Below are 20,425 nucleotides of genomic sequence, written 5' to 3'. Positions count from 1 at the left end.
TTGCTTGCTGTGTATATACATATGTAAATGTCTGCATGTACATATATATATATATATATATATATATACATATATATATATATGCACATTTTTAAGGTGCCTAATAACTAGATTAAAAGAGCAGTGTCCTAGAGGAGGAGTGAATTGAAAGTGGGAACTGGGGGGGTTGTAGGGGGGGAGGGACTGGGAGAAGAGGGAAGGGAAACTGCGGTCAAGATGTAAAATAAATAAATAAATAAAAAATAAACAAGTAGTTTCCAGTTTCTAACCCTAAATTATAGGCTAAACTTAAGCATGCATTAAGGTATAGTATGTAGCCAAGAATTTAGTTTGCTCAAAGTTGAGAGAGTCTCATTGTATAGGTCAGGTTGGCCTATAACTAAAATACCTGCTTCTGTGTCTCAAGTGGAGTATTGGGATTTCAGATGTGCGTCACTAAACTTGGTTTCCTTTAATCTTAGAAATAAAACATCCCAAAAATCTAAGATAATCTATACACTAAAGTTTTTGTAATAGAGATTAATGAAATTGTCTAGATAAATATAACTCAACAAATCAAACCCGATAAGCTAAAAGTTAGGATTTATATCAATGAAAATAATTAAATAAGGAAATAATGTCTTAATTTTCTCAGCAAATTCCTGCTTGGGATCACAACAGACAACATCAGACAGGGCGTTGAGATGCTTTCTGGGGAGACACCGTGTGTCACCAGTCAGCCGCTTCCTGACAGCTGGAGGCTGGCCCTTCACTGTGCGCCCTGCTGGCCTGAGAGAGGCAAGGGTGTGTGGTGTCTGTGTTTAGGGTGCACAGAAGAGGCCGACGCGAGTGGAGAGGTTGTTGCTTTGCCGTCTCACTCCACCAGTATGTTCTCTTGGAGGTGGTTTCGTCTTCTAAGACTGGAGGCACATTTCTGCCTTGGGGCTTTCACCAACATTTGCTTGTTCACCCGTGTCTAACTTTACTACCTCTTATCATAAGACCTGAAATGAAAAGGCTCCCAGTTGGCAGGTAAACTGGTCTACAAATGCATCGCTGGCTTGGCAGTGCTGCCAAGAGTGGCTTTGGCAATCAAGCAGCCGTCGTAACACAACAATGGCTTCTCTTCTCTGTTTCAGATTACTTGCCACGTATAATAGCCTCACAGACAAACACCTGGCTGGGTATTTCAGCAATACCAGGATCAGGCGGCACCTCCTAAGATCCGGGCTGGTAAGGCTGTTTTGAGCTCTGCCCACATTCTTGTTCAATTAAGTCTGAAAACTTCCTACCTTTCTTCAGATTTCCTGTAAGTTGGTGACATAGTTTTTTCTATACTAATTTAGAAAAATTACTTCCTTTTAAACCTCTGATTTATTTATTTGGAGGCTCTTTCTAAAGAAGAGGAGAGAAGTTACAATGGCTACTAAGGAAACATAAATTATTGAAGAAAAATCCCTGTGAGATTTCATCGGCATAGTTGATTTGCTTACTTATTCATTTATTCAGTACACATTCTGTGAACCAGGCACTGTTAAAGAGCAGGAGCAGAGAAGACCTTACCTTATTGTTTCTAGAAAAATATTGTCTTTAATACTCACAGAATATGGTGTGGCAAACATGCACAGTTCACTTCCTCTTGTGTGTATTGTGCATTTTGATTTTCATTTCCCTGTGATGGTTTATTGATACTCTAGTGCCTTCCATCATCTTCAAAGCCACTCTTCCCACGCACACAATTTCCGTTTCTTTAAAAGTGTATAAGGGAGAAAAATCTACCTCAAAAACCCCTATGGTTTTCCTTTGAAAGAAAAGGGGTGTGTTTCTCAGAGTGTTGGCTGTTTGCTTTCTTAAAGCTCAGTGTTGCCAGTGGCGCTCATTGTGTTTCTAATTGTTGTTTGTGTGCTTGGCACCAGCTGGGTGGAGCTGGAGTAAGAAAGTCCTTCTCAGCCTCCTGGGGCATTGTTATCAGAAGGGTCAGCTGAAACCTGGCTCTGCCAGGAATAAGACACCGCTCACACCCCTTGCAGCCCAGCTTCCTCAACTGTGAACTGTAGACAATGGTACCCTGCCTGTGGAGTGGCTATTACTGTTAGGAACCTGGAATGAGAGACCCTGCAATTACTGTGTGACTAGGAACACTTCTGAGCAGGATGCTAGTTGGGCAGGACTTCGTGTTTACTTAACACCACCCCTAAACGCTCAGGGAAGACTTGTTAAAAGCCTGGTAACTTGAATAAGGAAGACAAGAACTTTCTCGAGATTAACAGAGCCAGCAGCAACCCTGCAGCTTTCAGGAGCACATCACACAGAAATTCCTCAGAAAAGTGCAAGTCTGAAGCTCGCAACACTCGACCTGTGGGATTTGCTGTTGCTCAACCCCTCTGGGGGATTCATATCCACCTCACTCAAGTTTAAGCACTGTGGCTCTCTAGGAGCTTCCTGTCCAACTAAGGAGAGCAGACGTAATCCCAGAAAAGCGATAACAGTGACATGTGCCAACTACCACCAGGATGGAGACAGCAGTCAGGATGGACTAACATTAGGCCCTTCCCAGGGACAAGAAATCCTATAGCTAGCGCATTCTAGACACTGTAAGTGGGCTATCTGCACTAATAGGTTGCAGCAATAATATAAAAAATATAGTTAGAAAATAAAGAATATGGATGTGAGGACTGGAGAGACGGCTGCACGGTGAAGAACATGTACCTGAGTTCTGTTCCCAGTGCCCACAGCCAGCAGCTCACAAAGGCCTGCAGCTTCAGCTCCAGAGCACTCAACACCTGTGGCCTCTGTGGGTACCCATACTCAGACGCACATAGGCACACACAGACACATACACAGACATAATTGTTTTTTACGATACTTCTAAAGGGACAGAGTGTAGATGTGGCTTGCGTTTAAACGTAAGTGGAACAAGGGATGGGGAAGTGGGGAGGAAAACAAACAGCAGGACGGACAGCAAGCAGCCTCCTCTACGGACGGACGAAATCAGAGGACATAAAGGAAGGAGTCAAAGGAAGCAAGGGGTGAGGGCAGAATTGCTACTCCAGAGACACACAGCGATCCCCGCTGTGGCCAATATCGAAAACAGTCTATCCACACTCCTCCATAAACCATACAATCCTAAATCACAGCAATTAAACCATATTCTGGCCTGAAAAGTGCAGGAAGAAAAAGCAGGGAGCAAGCAGCGTAATGAAACCTGATATAGGTATGAATAATTTGCATTGGTATGGATTTTAAGGTCAATTTTGTTATATGTATAAATGTTTCTGATGTAACTTTTACTTGATAACTGTTATATGTAATTTTGCTATGTTAAGGTTAAAGCCTTCGGTTTTTTTTGTTTAAACAGAAAAAGGGGAAGTGATGTGGGAGTGTCATATATCAATCTGTTGATTTCATTGTTTAAGCAATAAAGAAACTGCTAGGCCCATTTGATAGGCCCACCCTTAGGTGGGTGGAGTAAACAGAAGGGAAGGCTGGGAGGAAGAGGAAGTGAGGTCAGACTCCACAGCTCCGCTCTCCAGAGCAGACGCAGGAGAGACGCCATGCTACCTGCTCCAGGGAAGACGCACGCCATGCCCCAGCTCCGACCCAGGATGGACTTAGGCTAGAATCTTCCCGGTAAGCGCTACACAGATGTAGGGGCGCTACACAGATGATTAGAAATGGGCCAGAGCAGTGTTTAAAAGAATACAGTGTCTGTGTAATTATTTCGGGGCATAAGCTAGCCGGGCAGGTGGCTTGGGTTTGGGGGACGCAATCCCGCCGCCGCCCATATTACTACAAATGACGCCCAGACGTGTGGCTAACTAAACCCACTTAAAAAAAACCTGAGAAGGCTTAAAAATAAGGGAGAGAGAGTTTAACACAGATTTTTGCTGTTTGTTGGTGGCGTGCTGTAGAGAGATTTCCTGATTCAGCAACAGCAGCAGAAAAAAAAAAGCTGCGTTATTTTAAAGTGTGGCTTCCCGGGACTGTGCCGCCAGTGCAAACTCTGGCTTTATGTTTGTGTTCCCGCTTGGGATCCGAAGGAGAGTGCTCTGAGACCTTGATGATGACTCAGAGCTCCCCGCCTGCTCCTGGGCAGAAGGCAGAATCAGGTTTAGGCAGGCGGAAGAGCATGGCAGATTCCTGTTGCCATACAGAGACGTGTTTTCAGACTGCGTAGTGCTCTGCGTGTCAGATTTGGATGTTACTTGGATGAAAAGAATTTCTGTGCTGCACGCTCACTCTCAGAATTAAAGTGCTGAGTGCCGCTCCTACCTGGTAGCCCCAGAGCTAGCACAAAATGGTACGTCCTCCATTTTGAAATTTTCCTGACTCAGCTTCAGCTGCAAATCCCTGCAGCTCATTAAGAGGTCCTGCCACGAAACACTTAAATGGTGTTGATGAAAAGCTGAACGCATGCTTTTCGGTTTTAAGCCATAGCAGGAAAAAAGCTGCGCGTTTAAAAATGCTGGCTTTCTGGGCCATCCTGCCAGGGCAAACTCTGACTGTTTGAGGCAGGAGGGCCGGCTACTGAGAGAGGACTTGAGTGTTGTCTGTTGTAGCTTGCTGGCTGGCAGGGACCTTGCAGCCAGTACCTCAGCCAGTACCTCAGCCATGAGGCTGGAAAGCTAAGGAATGGACTGGATCTAGCCGGCAAAGCCAAGCCTTTAGTCCTACTGATATTGCTCAATAATTTAAAGGCTCGTGTGGTCAAAAAAGAGAGATATACAGTAAAGAGAGATTCAAAGACAGAAAAAAATTTCTGAATGGTTTACTGTGTGTTAAAAATATATGCAGACTAAAAGTTAAAATTCTTAAAGTAAACCTCAAGTAAACTTCAAGGTGTGGTAGCACACGCCTTTAATCCCAGTGCCTAGAAGGCAGAGACGGGCGGATCTCTCTGAGTTCAAGGTGTAGTAGCAAACACCTTTAATCCCAATGCCTGGGAGGCAGAGACAGGCGGATCTCTGAGAGTTCAAAGACAGCCTGGTCTACAGATCTACGCTCAAAAAGCAAAAAGTTAACCTAGGAATGTCGCAGCTTAGATTCTTAAGCGCCTAGTGATTTAAAGGTGCAAATCAAAAGTGCTCCTGGATAGTAAAAAATTGCAGATTCACAATAGGACAGATTCAGACCACTGAATGAGTCACACTGTTCGATGAATGTACGTAGGCTTGGGACAGAGAAGAAAAAGAATATAGAGAATAAAGTTAATGGTTTAAAAAAAAAAAGTAAAGTCTTTAAAGAGACAGAATAAAGTAAAGTGATAGAGTAAAAATAAGCCGCGTAAAGATGAAAAATTCACAGAGAGTCTGGATTCTTTGTATTATTGTGTTTTCTTTAAAATTTTTGACTGTGAAGGAGCTAAGTACAGAGAGACATTTCATTATATGGGCTGCCCAGTGGAACCAGAACGGATATCATGAGGGTATGATTTCAGAATTTGGATCTAAGGACATGATGCTTTGGAAAAGAGATTCTTCTTTTGTTTTCACAGAGGATGAGACTCTATGGATTTCTTCTATTCCGATTTGGTATGATGGACCACGTCCTCCTGAAGGGTTGCTGTGAACATCTTCAGAAAATTGCCTTGCTCAACTGCCAACTGAGATAAACCTGGCACACAGGTTACACCCTAAATAATCTGATTAACGACGCCCCCATTCAGCAGGAAGCAGTTTGGAGAGAAAAAACTGCGCCCATGTTCCCAAATATAGTTTATAAATGTTCTTTTACATTTAAAGGGGGAAATGATATAGGTATGAATAATTTGCATTGGTATGGATTTTAAGGTCAATTTTGTTATATGTATAAATGTTTCTGATGTAACTTTTACTTGATAACTGTTATATGTAATTTTGCTATGTTAAGGTTAAAGCCTTCGGTTTTTTTTGTTTAAACAGAAAAAGGGGAAGTGATGTGGGAGTGTCATATATCAATCTGTTGATTTCATTGTTTAAGCAATAAAGAAACTGCTAGGCCCATTTGATAGGCCCACCCTTAGGTGGGTGGAGTAAACAGAAGGGAAGGCTGGGAGGAAGAGGAAGTGAGGTCAGACTCCACAGCTCCGCTCTCCAGAGCAGACGCAGGAGAGACGCCATGCTACCTGCTCCAGGGAAGACGCACGCCATGCCCCAGCTCCGACCCAGGATGGACTTAGGCTAGAATCTTCCCGGTAAGCGCTACACAGATGTAGGGGCGCTACACAGATGATTAGAAATGGGCCAGAGCAGTGTTTAAAAGAATACAGTGTCTGTGTAATTATTTCGGGGCATAAGCTAGCCGGGCAGGTGGCTTGGGTTTGGGGGACGCAATCCCGCCGCCGCCCATATTACTACAGAAACCAATTATTTCTCAAGACAAACCGAAGGCTTTTCTCTACTGCTTGCTTGCCTTTTTCCTGCTGGTGTTTCCCGTGAACCACAGCCAGCCTGTGCCACTCCTGTGCACGCCTCAAGGCAGTGCCTCTCCTTCCCCGCAGGGGCTTTCACGAGGATGAAAAGAACACCTGGGTTCCATCACTGGGAAGTTGTTACTCTAATGAAAACCTTGTTTTTTTTTTTTTTTTTTCGAGACAGGGTTTCTCTGTGGTTTTGGAGCCTGTCCTGGAACTAGCTCTTGTAGACCAGGCTGGTCTCGAACTCAGAGAGATCCGCCTGCCTCTGCCTCCCGAGTACTGGGATTAAAGGCGTGCGCCACCACTGCCCGGCTTGAAAACCTTGTTTTAAACGTCAAGTGTACCACCTGTGTGTGTTTTCACACTGGCAGGTACCGGAGACTTCCTTTCTCCTTTCTGCTGAAAGGAGATGAAGAGATGAAATAGTCATTAAAAAACGGAAGTTCCCTAGGGACAATGATAGTCTCCTTTAGGATTTGAAAAGGCCACTTTCTTCTCTCTCTCTCTCTCTCTCTCTCTCTCTCTCTCTCTCTCTCTGTCTTATAACATCTATTTGTCTGTCTCTCTCTTTCTCTATCATCTATCTATCCTTCCTCTATCTATCTATCTATCTATCTATCTATCTATCTATCTATCTATCTATCTATCTATCTATCATCTATCTATCTATCTATCTATCTATCTATCATCTATCTATCTATCTATCATCTATCTAACTATCTATCTATTATCTATCTATCTATCTATCTATCTATCTATCTATCTATCTATCTATCATCTATCTTCCCTCCCTCTTATTCTTCTCTCCCTCCTCTGTCTTTTTTTGGTACCTAACAACACATTTTCCTATCTTGTATTTCCATGTGTATTTTATTTACCCATTCATGATTTTCCTTTATTCGCCACAGATCACGAGAAGTGGGAGGATACTTTCTGAAAAGGAACAGAAAGCAAACACCATGAAGCGGGATCATCAGAAACACATCCGGGAGTGCTTAGCCCAAGCCATCTTCCACAAGGTCCTCGACATGGAGGTGGGGGCATTTCTCACCCTCTTTATGATGGACTGGCCACTCTTCAATAATGAGTAATGATTGGAGAATTCTTCCTAGACTTCATGGAAAAGGAAATGGGCCAAAAAGAATTGGAAAATTCTGGTTGATTTCCCAAGTAGCCAGGAGCCCAGAGACCCAAATTTTCCTCCTTTTTAGTGCAGAAGAAATATGGACATGATTACAAAGTCTGTGATATTTAATTTTCTAAATGTAGATTCTTTTAATTCACAATGGTTACCCAGCCCTCACCATCTGCACCTTAATTTCCATTTGCTAAAAAAAAAGTGACATCTGTTTAAATATCAGTAATTCCACTGCCGTGAATTATCTAGGATCTGCTATTCATTTAAGGCTCCAGAGCTCGGCCGTATGTTAAGTTTCACAGAATAGGCATTGAAACATCTGCTGTCCCTCCTACTTTGGACACATTGGTCAGCACGATTTACAGCCCAAGCATCAACACGTTTTGAGGCATCTGACATTGCACTTTTAGTGGGATGTGTAGCTAACCTGAGAAGTGACTGCAGCCTTGCTCCACAAAACTGTCCTTCCAATTGTCAAGCACCGTTTTAGTCTCTGAGAGAGGGTGCCACTCTGGGCTCGACCATATAGAAGTCACAGAGAAGTTGGCTTAGAAAGCTCCACACCTGTGGGTCCAGTAACGTTTATGAACAAATGTAGAACTAAAGCAGCAACAAGTTTAGCATCAGTGAAAATATTTATTATTGTACTGATATCATCACATTGCTATTCACTGAAGATGCTTAATGCATGCAGTTTCTGCTGACTTAGGAATTCATTTTTTTTTACCTCAGCTCATGTCCATGAGTTATAAAAACACATTGTTGACAGTCCCAAATTTGCTGATTTACAAAAGTACCAGTGGGAACGGTACAATCCTGCTTAAAAAAAATAGTATGGCATTAAATTAAGCACAACCTAGTATTTAACTTTGGGAGTGCAGCGATCAGTGTTGGATCAAGTCCTTAGAGTGTGGAGGCAGGAGGCAGCATAACTGTGCATTACTATCCGTTATGTCTCATGTATTAACAATACATAATCACGTTTAAGAGAATGTGTAACTATAATATGGAGTTTCCCTTTCTCTAATTGAAACATGGGGCTGGGAAGACAGTTCAGAGGGTGGGAACATTTACTATACAAGCTGAAGGACCAGAATTTAAATCCTCAGCACCCATGTAAAAAACCCTGTGTGGTCACACTCACGCCAATAACCCATCCCTGAGAAGGGAAGACTGCTGTATCTTGCTGACTGCCAGTCTAGTACCAGACTGAGTGAGAGACCCTGTCCAGAGGGACTGGCATGGCAGAGGGCAGAGCAGGTCGCCAGTGTCTTCTTCCTCTGGTCTCTCAGTCTGTTCACTATGCATTGCACACACACAAACCCACGTGCAGGTGAAATAAAAAGAACTAGGACTTGCTCCAAACTTGTAAATATTGTAAGTACTGGTTACACTTAGAGGTTTCAGCGTTCAGTGGACTCTGCGTGTTCACAGTGGGGATGCTTATTCAGTAAACTCAGCAGATACCTGTAAACCTGAAAAACAGTGAAATCAATTTAGTTTCTAACCAGGTTTCAGAAGGCTCACCTAAACGGCTAATATACTAGAACAACCAGGATTGTCTCCACGTTGTCACAGTGCTTCCCATTAACTGGTGCTGCTCCAGTTTTTCCTGATGTGATAGGTGTTCACGCATTCATCCGTGCAACCTGCAGTAGCAGACTCGCTGTGTGCCAAGATGGGACCCTCTCTGGTGGGTGTAGGACACTATTTATTGAAATACTAGACAGCAATTTCACAGAAGAGGGCAGTAGCAAAATGAATCCTGCAAAGGAGGGGGTGACCTGTGGGCACCAGAGCAGGGTGCATGGAGGTCCTGCTGCTGTGAGGCATACCTTGAAGAGCTAAGTTAGGAGTACAGGAGAGGAATTCCAGAGAGGGAGGACGGTCATATACAGGATACCTCAGATGGAAAGGAGGCCCAAAGACAGCGCAGGGGGCAGTTCGGCGGGTGGTGACATTATCTGGTAAGTTGCAGCTTTGTTTCTGGAAAGTCTGGAATTCCCAAGGCAGGCTGCAGAGCAGGCCATGAGGTGATGGATGTTTTTTTTCAGCAGGGGAGTGAAATAAATGGGCAGAGCTGTTTGAGAGGTTGCTGCTGGAGATGTGGAGGATGGATTAATGGGCTGGAAAAGATTGGAGGTGGGAGGTCAATTAGGAATCTGTTGCCAAAGGGTGCAGCTAACAGCCGCAGAGAGTGTGGGAGAGGCAGCTGTCTACAGAGACAGCAGAGAAGGAGAAAGCAGTAAAGAGAAGCCACTATGTCAGAAGCAGGGGAGATGGGGAGAGTTTTGGGGACTGAAGGAGGAGCCCAAAGGAGGAAGGAGTAGGGATGCGGGACCGGAAGCCGATCACAGACCTGCTAGGATGCTGCCCTGGAGCCCAGGAGTTCACAAGCTCACAAGCAGCAGGATGTCTCCAGTGGGGATGGACCCAGGAAATAAAGGTGCTGGAGACTTGGGGAGGGAGTGTCAGCCATGGGGAAGAGGAGCCTGCCATCTGACTGGAGAGTTGGGGACCAGTGGATTTGGGGAACAGGTTGATGGTAAATGTAAGAAAGCTTGTTGCTGAGTGGGTGTAAGATCAGAGCAGTAGGAAGAGGGAGGGACAAGAAGTGCCAACAGATAATCCATGACAACCAGGACTGGAGTGATTGCATCAGTAGGGACCAACTCCAGAGAAAAGAGTTTCCCTGAGGAACAATAAAACCACAGCAAGAAAGCCATAGAGACTGATTTCAAGTCTGATTAGAAAAGATGATTTCAATTGGAGGTGTATTTCTAAATCACCAACTATTACAGTAACATAATTGGATAACACAGAGGAAAAATCATAAAACAAAATAATTGCATAAAGTTCCTACTTTCAAAGGTGACCATTATTAATGTACACTTCTTTTTAGAATCTTCTAGTCATATTTATACAACAATAAAAGGGAGGCAGCATGTGAGCAGAATGTCAGCACTCAGGATGCCTCATCAGGAGATTGCCACAATTTTGAAGCCAATGCGGGCAATGGAGCAAGTTCCAGGTCATCCCAAGCTAGGTTTCAAGACCCATTCTCAACAAACAAGCAAACTCCAAAAAACACAGTGGGGCTTCAGCTGTGGCTCAGCCCTTAGGAGCAGGGACTGCCTGTGCAGGAGTTCTGTTCCCAGAACCCCTTCCAGGCAGCACAGGACTTCCTCTAATTCCAACTCCAAGAGGTAGTTCTGCTGCCACATGTCTACAGACACAAAAATACAAATGAAATCATCTTTTTTAAAACAAGAAAGGGCATCATGATACACTGTGACAGGGGCACGGGCTTGTGGCAATCAAGCGCGGCGGGGGGTGGGGTGGGGGGTGGAAAGGAGAGACCAGAGTACAAAGCAGTGAATCTGCCTCAGTGTCTCTGCTTGTGAAATTTGACTCCTGGGACCTAGTGGTACAAAGGAAGCACCTCCTCACCTCAGGGGTCCTCTGGAAAGACTGTCTCTGCCCTTACTCGATTTCTATGCGGTTCTGTATCTTGCTTCCTCCTGTGTTATTTTCATTTCCATTAAAAAAAGAAAATCAAAATCTTTAGGAACCTTGTTTAATGATCCCATTCTGTTCCAGCAGAGGCATGTGCCAAGCATTTAGCCATCTTTTCTAATTTTATACCACAATTGCATCCTTTTCTTCAAAGAAATAAAGGGGTGGGGCCATCTTCAGATAGTATCTTTTTGTGCACAACACTTAAAAGTCATTACTCAGTTTTCTTGTTCAGACCTGGAATGAAGTTTCTGGGTAAAGGGCATGGACCCTTTTAGCTAAGATGTGTAATTGGCTCTCCTAGAGCGGTGGCAATTGATATCCCCAGCTGCACACTTAGGCAGGTGGTTCTTCTCCACCTAAATGACAAGAGGGTTTACTGAAAATAAAGCTACCTCTATCGGGATTATTTTCCTCTAAAATATTCTTGGCTCTCACTAGCATGATTCTGTCTTCAACAGCGCTACCACCAGCTTGAAATAAAAAGGAAACTGGATACCTTAGCTCGGAAGGAGCGGATTCAGAGGCTGAAGGTAAACTCTTTTACCTTCTAATAACATTTTGTGATTTTAACAGACCCCCCCCCCCACGGCAGTTATTATACCTACTTTTGGACAGCACACATAGGTCAGGTCAAGCAAATGCTTCTACTGAGCCTGGATCTCCACTGCCATCAATATAGATGCTGATAGAACAGGTTCTGCTTCCGAGAAATGCATTCTGAGCACAAAAAACTTTCCAAGACAAAATTAAAAATAGCCAAATTTGAAAGGTGGCTTCTTTTTTTTTTGTGGCAGAAGCCAAAGGATATTCATGTATCTCGAGAAAATAAAAAGAGATGGTAACGTTCCTGTATGAAGGAAAATAAAACATTAGAAGAATTATACAATCACACATTCATTCGAATGTCACCCTTTAAAATTCTGGTGGGAAAGAGCTTCCTTGGTAGAAGAAAGCGTGATCAGATCTAAGACATTTCATGCTAGGTATTTTTAAACCTCTTGGTTGTTCTCTATTTTTGTTCTCTGCAGTGAACTTACAAAATGCATCCATTTGAATCAGGAGATGAGAGATTCAATTAGGCATGTTTCAGTTGAGGGTGGCAGATTTATTTGATTTCTTGAGCTATTTGAAATCATGAGCTGTTTGTTCTTAATTGTCTGTGGTATTACAAATGTGGAAACATATTTCACAAACCGATAAGTATTTGTAAAGAATTCACAGGGAACCTGTCTCCTTAAGACTAAAATATTCTTATCTGGGTTGATGGACTCAAATTTGTTTTGTTGGGGTCAAAGGCTAATCTTGTTACCAAAGTGTTGGCCAACAGGACATAGATAGCTTCTCAGGGCTCAGGAGAACGGGGGTTCAGCTTGGCTGGCCGTGCCTCGTGTCATGGGCTGTTACAGGTTGTGGATGTAACAGCGAGAAGCACTGAATTCCAGTGGGGCTCATGTTTCCCTTCCTTTGCCTTATGCAATGCAGACGAGGGACACTAAGTGGGTCATTGGGAGTGCTGTGGCCACTTGGGTTTCTCCCATTGGACACTTCTATTGGGACTGTCAAGGCTCACTGGGTATTTGTAATTGCCAAAGGCAGTTTTAGGTTCTTTCTATTTAATAGGCAAACTTGCTTCAGGGCATTATTGAGTTATTGTTTTTGTATAAAATGAATCTTTTCTGGGAGTCTCTTCTGGTCGGAGTAGTGAGGTACAACAGGCACTCTGCAGTGGCCCAACAAACATTATCTTGAAGGAAAGGGTACTCAGAGTGACTCTTTCATGTACAGCTGGAGGAGGCTCCATTTTCTGCCACTCACCACCACACCAGTCCCCGACAGGGTTGTAAGAGCCTTGCTAACCTCCATGTCCAAACACAGAGTGGCCTTCTTCATGGGGAGGGCTTTGATCTCATAGCATGTTGTGCATCAGGTGCTAAGCTAACCCCATAATCTATACATCAACTTCACAAATTTCTTTCTCATTCTAGGGAGAACATACAAGACGTTTTATTGAAGATAACATGCCCATTCTGACACCCCACCCCCCAGCTGGCCCAAAGAGTAACCGTGGCTGTAGTGTTCTGGCTGAGGAAGGACGTTCTAGTCCATTAACACTGGTGAGCCCTATTAAGCACTCTGTCCCAGATAATTAATTTATGATTTCTCATTAATTTCAGAAAGAAGGCTCTATGGGAAGCATGTCTGCACAGCCCTATAGCCTTGAAAACACAGTCAAATGAACAGTTGGAAGCCACAGCCTCCTAACTGCTCAAGTCTCCATTAACAGAGCCCTCTCCAGCCACAATCCCTGAACGTGCAGCTGTCATAGCTTCTTAAGTGGAGATCACGTATGCTTACAAACATACCCAGCTCCCTCCCCATCCCCCCACCCCTGCTCTACTTTACCCAAGGAAAAGCGCAAAATCTACCTGGTGTCTAAGATCACACACGATGAGCTGAAGCTATCCATCTCAGTATTGACACTTCAGCTCAGCAACATGGCCCTGTTGAGACTCTGGCTGTGTTTTCTGACGTCTGGGTATGGTTCTTGCTCCTCTGTGGTCTGCCCGAATTCAGCAGTGCCAGGCTGCATGGTGGTGACAGTCTACCATTTCAGGTTATCAAAAGTACATGCTTCTACTCTGAGATATTAAATGTGGTGAAATCCCACCTGAAGGAATCATACACTGATATTTCATCCCAGAATACATTGTCTGTTGCCCATGGTGAGATTTGATGGAAGGAGGGCACAGTTCTTCAAAACAATACAGATTCAGGAAGGATTTAAAAAAAAAAACTGCTGGATGCCGGTGGTGGAAGCGGGGCTAAGCTCCCCATGAATTCTTTACTCTTGGTTTTCATGACTGAATGCTTTTCCTTGTAAACTCTGATCATTTTTGTTTGTGTTGCACAATATTTGTGGAGAAACTATAAAGCCTTCAGAATGTTGAGGAAGTCTGTCACGTATGACCTTAAGCTTCAACATTCTGCAAAAGGTAGACGTGTCTTAACCTGTCCTGGTTGAACAGCCCAAGCCTTGCTAAGCCCCGCTTTTCTCTGGACTGTTTCTCCTCTTCCGGGTCTGATGTGAATGTAGGTGTGTACGCACAAATATGTCTTTGTTGGACAGTGATTCACTAGCCTCTCCCAAGCTTTCCCCAGAAGGAAATAGTGCTCCTTTTTGTCCATCACCTGGTTCAGAGAGGGAAAACCCCTTTAAGGGCTGCTCTCTGCCCTCCACCTAGTTCAGAGAGGGAAAACCCCTTTCTGTCCTCCACCTGGTTCGGAGAGGAAAACCCCTTTATGGTTTCTTTCAGTTTTGCTGGCAAACCCCCCTCAGGAGATAGTCTGTGTGTTGCTGTGCTGGAGTGAGGGAGTCCTCTGGAAATCAGAGGCTACAGTGCCATCGCCGGACACTTCAACACAGGGCTGCAGCTGGATGACAGACTGCGTGTCCCGTGCACTTTACTGCCTAGCTACCATGATTCTTAGGTGGATTTCCTGCTTCATGGAGACTCAGGACCCCTTTGGTTTGTCCCTCCTGTCCTGGACATAGCCCTTCTCAGTTTAAGCCCTGGCTACTGACAGTCCTACAGAGACAGGAAACCTTACAGGATGTCACCATTTTTCTTGAGCTTCCCTGAGGAAACCTCTGGCACCACGTGCTCCTGCACTTGGTTGCTAATTGCCCTAAATGTTCAGACACCGTGCAAGCATTTAGCTGTGCCATCTCCATTAAAACCGAGGAGAGCCATCTCAACTGAGTCTGCACATTTTTGGGAAATTCACTCCCTGGAATCCCCGAAAGAATGAGCAGAATTTGGCTAAGCTGAGTAATGTCCAGGTAGCCAATTTCAACTCACATCTTGGTACAGTTTTAAGAACATTAAGACAGTGCCATGTTTATAACAGGAAGATATATTCGCATATTGTAAAAATGCAGCAAGCTTAAGGTAGCCTCCGATATGAGCTATAAGAGTTCAGGGCTCACAACTGGCAGTTAATGGGAGATTTGTTTTCAGAGATAAATGTGATCAGTTGAGCATTTGACTGCCACATCCATCTGACAGGATGGTCTTTGTGTGCAATTGCACAGCCGTAACATTAAGAGCACAGCCTCCAATAGATATTCTGATTTGTACTAACCTGCTTTCCCCGACTTGTACACAAGATTTTTTGACAGGAGACCCTCAATGGCATATATGGGTCCAGTAGAGTCTACAAGAGTTCCTTTGGGTGATCTGAGTCTCTTATTGAGGAGAGTCTGGTTTCGTTTCTGCATGCGGTTTTAAAGACCTCTCTTAGGTTTAGCTCTTGCTTTCTCTGAGATCTCTGTTACATCAGTGGATCCATGTGTTGTCTGTTGTGGTTCAGGTTTGCAGAGATTCTGTTCATTAATTTCCTCGTCGCCGAGACCAAAGGCCTTTGAGAATTTGACTGAGGCAGGAAAAGCTTAGGTGGCTTACAGTTTGGGGATGTAGAGTCCATCACGATGGAGCAGGTATTAAAGCTGGTGGCACCACGGTGGAGGGAGCATGTGGCTGGGGCTTTTCTCCTCCTCAAAGCCTTCAGACCAGGAAGCAAAGAGAGGACTAGAAGCAGGACACTCAAGAGCATGAAGAGCTGCCATTCAGAGAGAAGCTTCTTCCCTTCAGCCTTTGCCTACTACCGTGGGATTCACCAATTCCTGAAAGAGCAGCTCCAGTTTTGGACCAAGTATTGAAACAGCCAGTAGGAGGCATTTCACATTTAAGTTATAAGTGATTCTAAGCAGTAATGGCTTAACCATGGGGATCATCCCCACCCCAGGCCAGGCCCATGAGTCTCAGGTGACTCTATGAAGTCATCAAAGACTTGGACTCCTTCTGTGTTGCTCACCCACCAGCTTGGGGTACTTGTTTCATCCACAGCTGCCAGGGCTGTGTATCACCATGTGGATGCTGCAGCCTGAGGGAAGGGGTCTGCTGGAAAGTAAGGACACACTCCCCTTCTCTTTGAGTGTGAACAGGGTGTGTCACGAGAGTCTCTTTTGTTCACATTTTACTGGCCTGAAGGGAGAGGCCCATCTTTTCACAGAGGCCTAGGGAAGTCTGGGGAAACATGCTCTCTTTGTGCCAGACATGTTTCCAAATGAAAGTTCTGTTATCGGAGAAGAGAGGAGAGCAAATATTAGGCAGTATTATCTCTGTTGCTCCTTTCTGGTCCTGGCTCAGAGCCGATTCTTCCTTGGTTTTTAGATCCCCATCTCCCTCTTGCCTCATCATTTGGATAAAAATTTTAACTGCTTCTGTGAGAACTTAGTTTTCCTTAGAGTTCTTGGTTAACTGTAAATATTCAAAGAATACATCATTTCACATTCTGTTCACTGGCATCCATCAGTCTGATTGACTAATAGAATCTTTGGATGTTAAATATTTTTAGCTCCTTGCTTGGTCTAAGGTGAGTATTCAGTATGTGCCTACTGTTGAAAAATCAGAAGTTGAACAGTGTTGCACACATGCTTCTCAAGATGCTGTGAGAACAAGGGCTTAGTAATAGTCAATGGCTGCCCTTTTTTTACGTGTGTATTTATACATACATTTGCGGAATGGAATATTTGTGGCTCATCATCCTTTCGAGTCAATGTACAAAATGCTGTTCATGAATCGTTTATACACTGTCCTTCTCATACCCCTTTGCCCAAACACGCATGTCCTATTCTTAGCATGTTTTCTACTGTCTTTGTATAAGGACAACTGGGCCAAAAGTTTCACTCCTCCCTGCTTTGGACGCATTGCTAATCTTTATACTAAACTTATGATATTCTGTTGACACCCCCCCCCCCCCAAAGGCACTTACAATGTTCCACGCTGGCACTTTTTGTATTCACTGCAGTATATTCTTGATTGGAAAGTGTCTCTGTTGGGGGCTCAGCAGGAAACAGATGGCTCATACAAATAGAGTAATTAGGAAGTTGTTTAATAAAGAAACTATTTAGGACGCTACAGCAGGGCAAAGAGAAACCAGCTAGGGATGGTAAGCCCAATGGGGTCAGCACCATGGGAAACCACAGTCCCTAGACTGAAGGAGGGAAATGGAGGGAATAGATTCCAGAAGCAGTAGGTAGGGCCCCTAGCTGGGAAAGGCTCCTCTGCAGAAGTGTTAACACTTAGGTGGCAGGAACCATTTCTACCCTGCAGGGATGATGGGAGTAAAGGCCTCCATTTCATCTTCCCTTCTTCTCTGATGTGACTCCTCTCTTTGGTAGAACCCAACTACAGTGCTGAGGTTGATTGGTAAATTCTTTGAAGGAATCCCTTCCAGGGCCCAGAGTGCCGCAGCCAGAGACATAGAAGAAGGAATGGAAGCGGCTCAGTGTGGAGACGTTCATTTTTACATAGTGCGTCCGAGCGTTGCCAGCTATAATCTTTCATTTTGTTTTCTTACATTTGTAGGAAGCAGCTGACGACACATAATTGGTGGTGCATTATAGCCGAGCACCTGCCTGTCCTGTTGTCTGCTTTTACTTTGGGTGCCAACCCTGCGGCATAATGAATTCAGAGTGGATTGTATATTGAAAACATTGAAACCGAAATGAGTCTGTTCCAATCATATCATTTCAGATCTCTCCAGTACGAACATTATTCAGCTTAACATTTAATTCAGCAAAGCCATTCTTTGCAGAAATGCAGTACTGCCAGGAGTTTACAGTACCAGCAAAGAATATGGGACTATAATAGAGGCCACCTCCTTTGTCTACGAGGCTCCATCCCTGTGATATTTGGTTATGCAGAGGACTCTAACACCATATGTTTAACAAATACTTTGGGTCAGAAGGCTGTGTATAATGGAAGAATATAATTAAAGTTTAATCTGTTCAGTTAAAAAGACACCATTAATTACTCTGGGCAATTTGTTGGATTATTAATTGGTTCTGGAAACATGTCAAGATACTAATTTAAATGGAACTTTCTCCCCTAATTGTCTAGACAGCCCCTCGGCCATATACTGCCCCAGGAAATATGCAGCCTCCGATTCGATTGCAGCCTCTTCTCAGTAGTCACACAACGAGAAATGTTTCAAAGATAACTCGAGAGTCCAAACCCAAAATCTCATTGCTGGAAAGCGAAACTCCGTTTCCTATTGGGGTAAATGCTATTTTCTTTAAGAAATATATTCTTTGAAATTGTTGATTTAAATCTTGTAATGTCAAAGGTTCTGAGATGCCATATTTAGTTTATCCACACAGTGAAACTTTCCTGTGCATTCATTAAGCACTTACTGTGTTCTTCTGATGAACTCGTTCTGTGACGGGAAGACCTGAGGATTATGTAGTTGAGCAGAATCCATAAAGGGTGGGTTCATAATGATGTGCAGTGCCAGCTCACTATGAAGAAGATGGAGGAAAAACAAAGAAGTCTTCTCACAGGCACAAATGGCTGTCCTCAGACGTGATCCTGTGTGCACTCCTTGCAGATTTAGATGCAGGAAAACCAGACAATGGGACTCTGCATGGCTGGTCTGTGTTTGCACTGGGACTAGCTTTCCTATCAGTTTGTGAAGTTACTTGGAGGTTGAACTCATCATACCCAGGGGTTTGACACTGCATCCCTTTCAAGGTTATATCTTGGGTAATCTTTGGTCTTTAAAGTGTAAAAAGGCTAAGTAAGGGTACTGTGAAACAGAATCTACCTAAACAGGGGCTAACAAGCCAGACCATTCCCACACTGGGGAGAGACAGATTGTGTCTCTAGCTTGCAGAACCATTTGCTAGTTTAAGAGTTTGTGTCACAAATGTAATTGCCGTTAATTGGAAGGTTCATTCCTTACTAGGCAATACCACCCACGAACCTAAGACATTGCCCCCTTTCACTGACAAATGCCCTTCCTGCAGATAAATGAGCGCTTGCATTTCTTTTCTTTTTCTTTTTTTTGGCATACTAAATATACACGTGCAACCGCGGCATCCTAATCTATGGGATGTGGTTTTAGCTTATGAGAGTGCTTTACACTCCGTGTTCGGTTAATTTACTGGTAGCTTCTCAAAGGCTAGAGAAGTTTAATGGGAAGCAGTGGCTTCTAGTTTGCACAGCTGGGAGTGAGGCAGGCTCCTGGGTCAGCGGCACATCCTTGCCATTTTAGCCACTGTTCAAGAGTAGCCAGGTCCCATGAGACTATTTCAGGCTACTTAAAATAACACACAAGCAGGATCCTGTCATGTTATAGTAATCCGAAATAGGAGATTTGTCCTGATCATGGACCATTAATCCACCAAGCATTATCAAGTGGCCAAAGCTTGTAGGAGCAATGAATGTTGTTTCCCTGGTTGGCAGAACCACTGGGGAGACAGGATCACAATGAGGAGGAGGTTGCTTGGTGACCAAAGAATCAGAACAGGGCTGTGTCTCAAGTGTTCCTGGCTCAGGTTAAGGCTTCCTGAGGCACCCATCTCGTCTAGGAATGGGCTTGCCAAAAGTACCAGAAATCTCACAGGTCTTTGCCTAAAACTCTCTGTGTCCTCCGGGGTTAGCTTTGCCATTAGGGCTGGACATACTCAAAGCCTAATGGGTAAGACTTTCTCCCCACGAGGTGGTGCCCCAATGGGTGCTTCCTGTGTTTTCTTCTCATGCGTCTGTAGTTCTGAGTTCTACTTTGGTAAATTTTCTTCCTAGACATAAGAACACTGCTAGTGAGAAGACACATGGTTTCTACACCCATCAGACGTTTGTTTTGCTCTCAGTGATTTCCCCCCAAATTAACTCTGAGACACTGGCTACCAGTAATAGCTATATATACACCTGGTGACATATAATAATATAATATATAACTCAAGTATTGAGAGTATGGGTCATTGAAGGAGAGGCACTGGGTAGTTCTCTACACCAACAAGTTGAAGATTAATTTCATGTTAGTTCCAATTACCTAAATGTTTAAATATTTTAGACACTTAAGACAGGCTAGGTACTGAAGAAGAACAAGTGTTGTTATTATTATTATTGATTATCAAGGCAGACATCAGTAACTTACTGAAGCTTACTATGTAATAGACATAAACAAAATAAACCATGAAAAGAGACATGCTTTTATTAATAGTATTGATGGTGAAAGTGCTACCAGACAAACTCTTTATGGCCTGCATTGTTGCTAAGTATGCATTGGGCCCTGGGTCGACCCTTCCTGCCTTACTGAAAGAAGGATTTACAGGCATAAGGACTGGAAGTACCACAGATAAAATGAGGTTGAACTTGTCTTAGCAGTCTGAGTGAGCATCTGCAGGAAAAAGTGGTGCACACGGCCAACCGCAGGTTGGCTTTGATGCCACTAATCACTTGGCAAGTATTGCCAGCATTCAGAAGGAGCCTCTCCTGCCAGGGGAAATCCTAAGTGTTTTCAAAGTCCTGCATGGAGGATCTGCCACC

General features: G+C 43.9%; 1 protein-coding gene across 1 annotated transcript in view; it reads left to right on the top strand.

Moving 5' to 3' along the window:
• The window catches only part of Erich3 (glutamate rich 3), a 99,463-nt gene that overhangs the window by 22,612 nt on the left and 56,426 nt on the right, over nt 1-20,425 (top strand). Inside the window, exons 2-6 of the mRNA XM_075981032.1 lie at nt 1,119-1,212; nt 7,282-7,407; nt 11,489-11,560; nt 13,016-13,144; nt 17,996-18,154. Coding sequence (XP_075837147.1) covers nt 1,119-1,212; nt 7,282-7,407; nt 11,489-11,560; nt 13,016-13,144; nt 17,996-18,154 — 580 coding nt within the window. The remainder of the gene's footprint in view (nt 1-1,118; nt 1,213-7,281; nt 7,408-11,488; nt 11,561-13,015; nt 13,145-17,995; nt 18,155-20,425) is intronic.

This window comes from Microtus pennsylvanicus, chromosome 7, assembly GCF_037038515.1.
Source record: "Microtus pennsylvanicus isolate mMicPen1 chromosome 7, mMicPen1.hap1, whole genome shotgun sequence".
Classification (NCBI taxonomy): domain Eukaryota; kingdom Metazoa; phylum Chordata; class Mammalia; order Rodentia; family Cricetidae; genus Microtus; species Microtus pennsylvanicus.
Note: the sequence above shows the minus strand (reverse complement) of the source record. Positions and strands in the feature narration are given on the sequence as shown.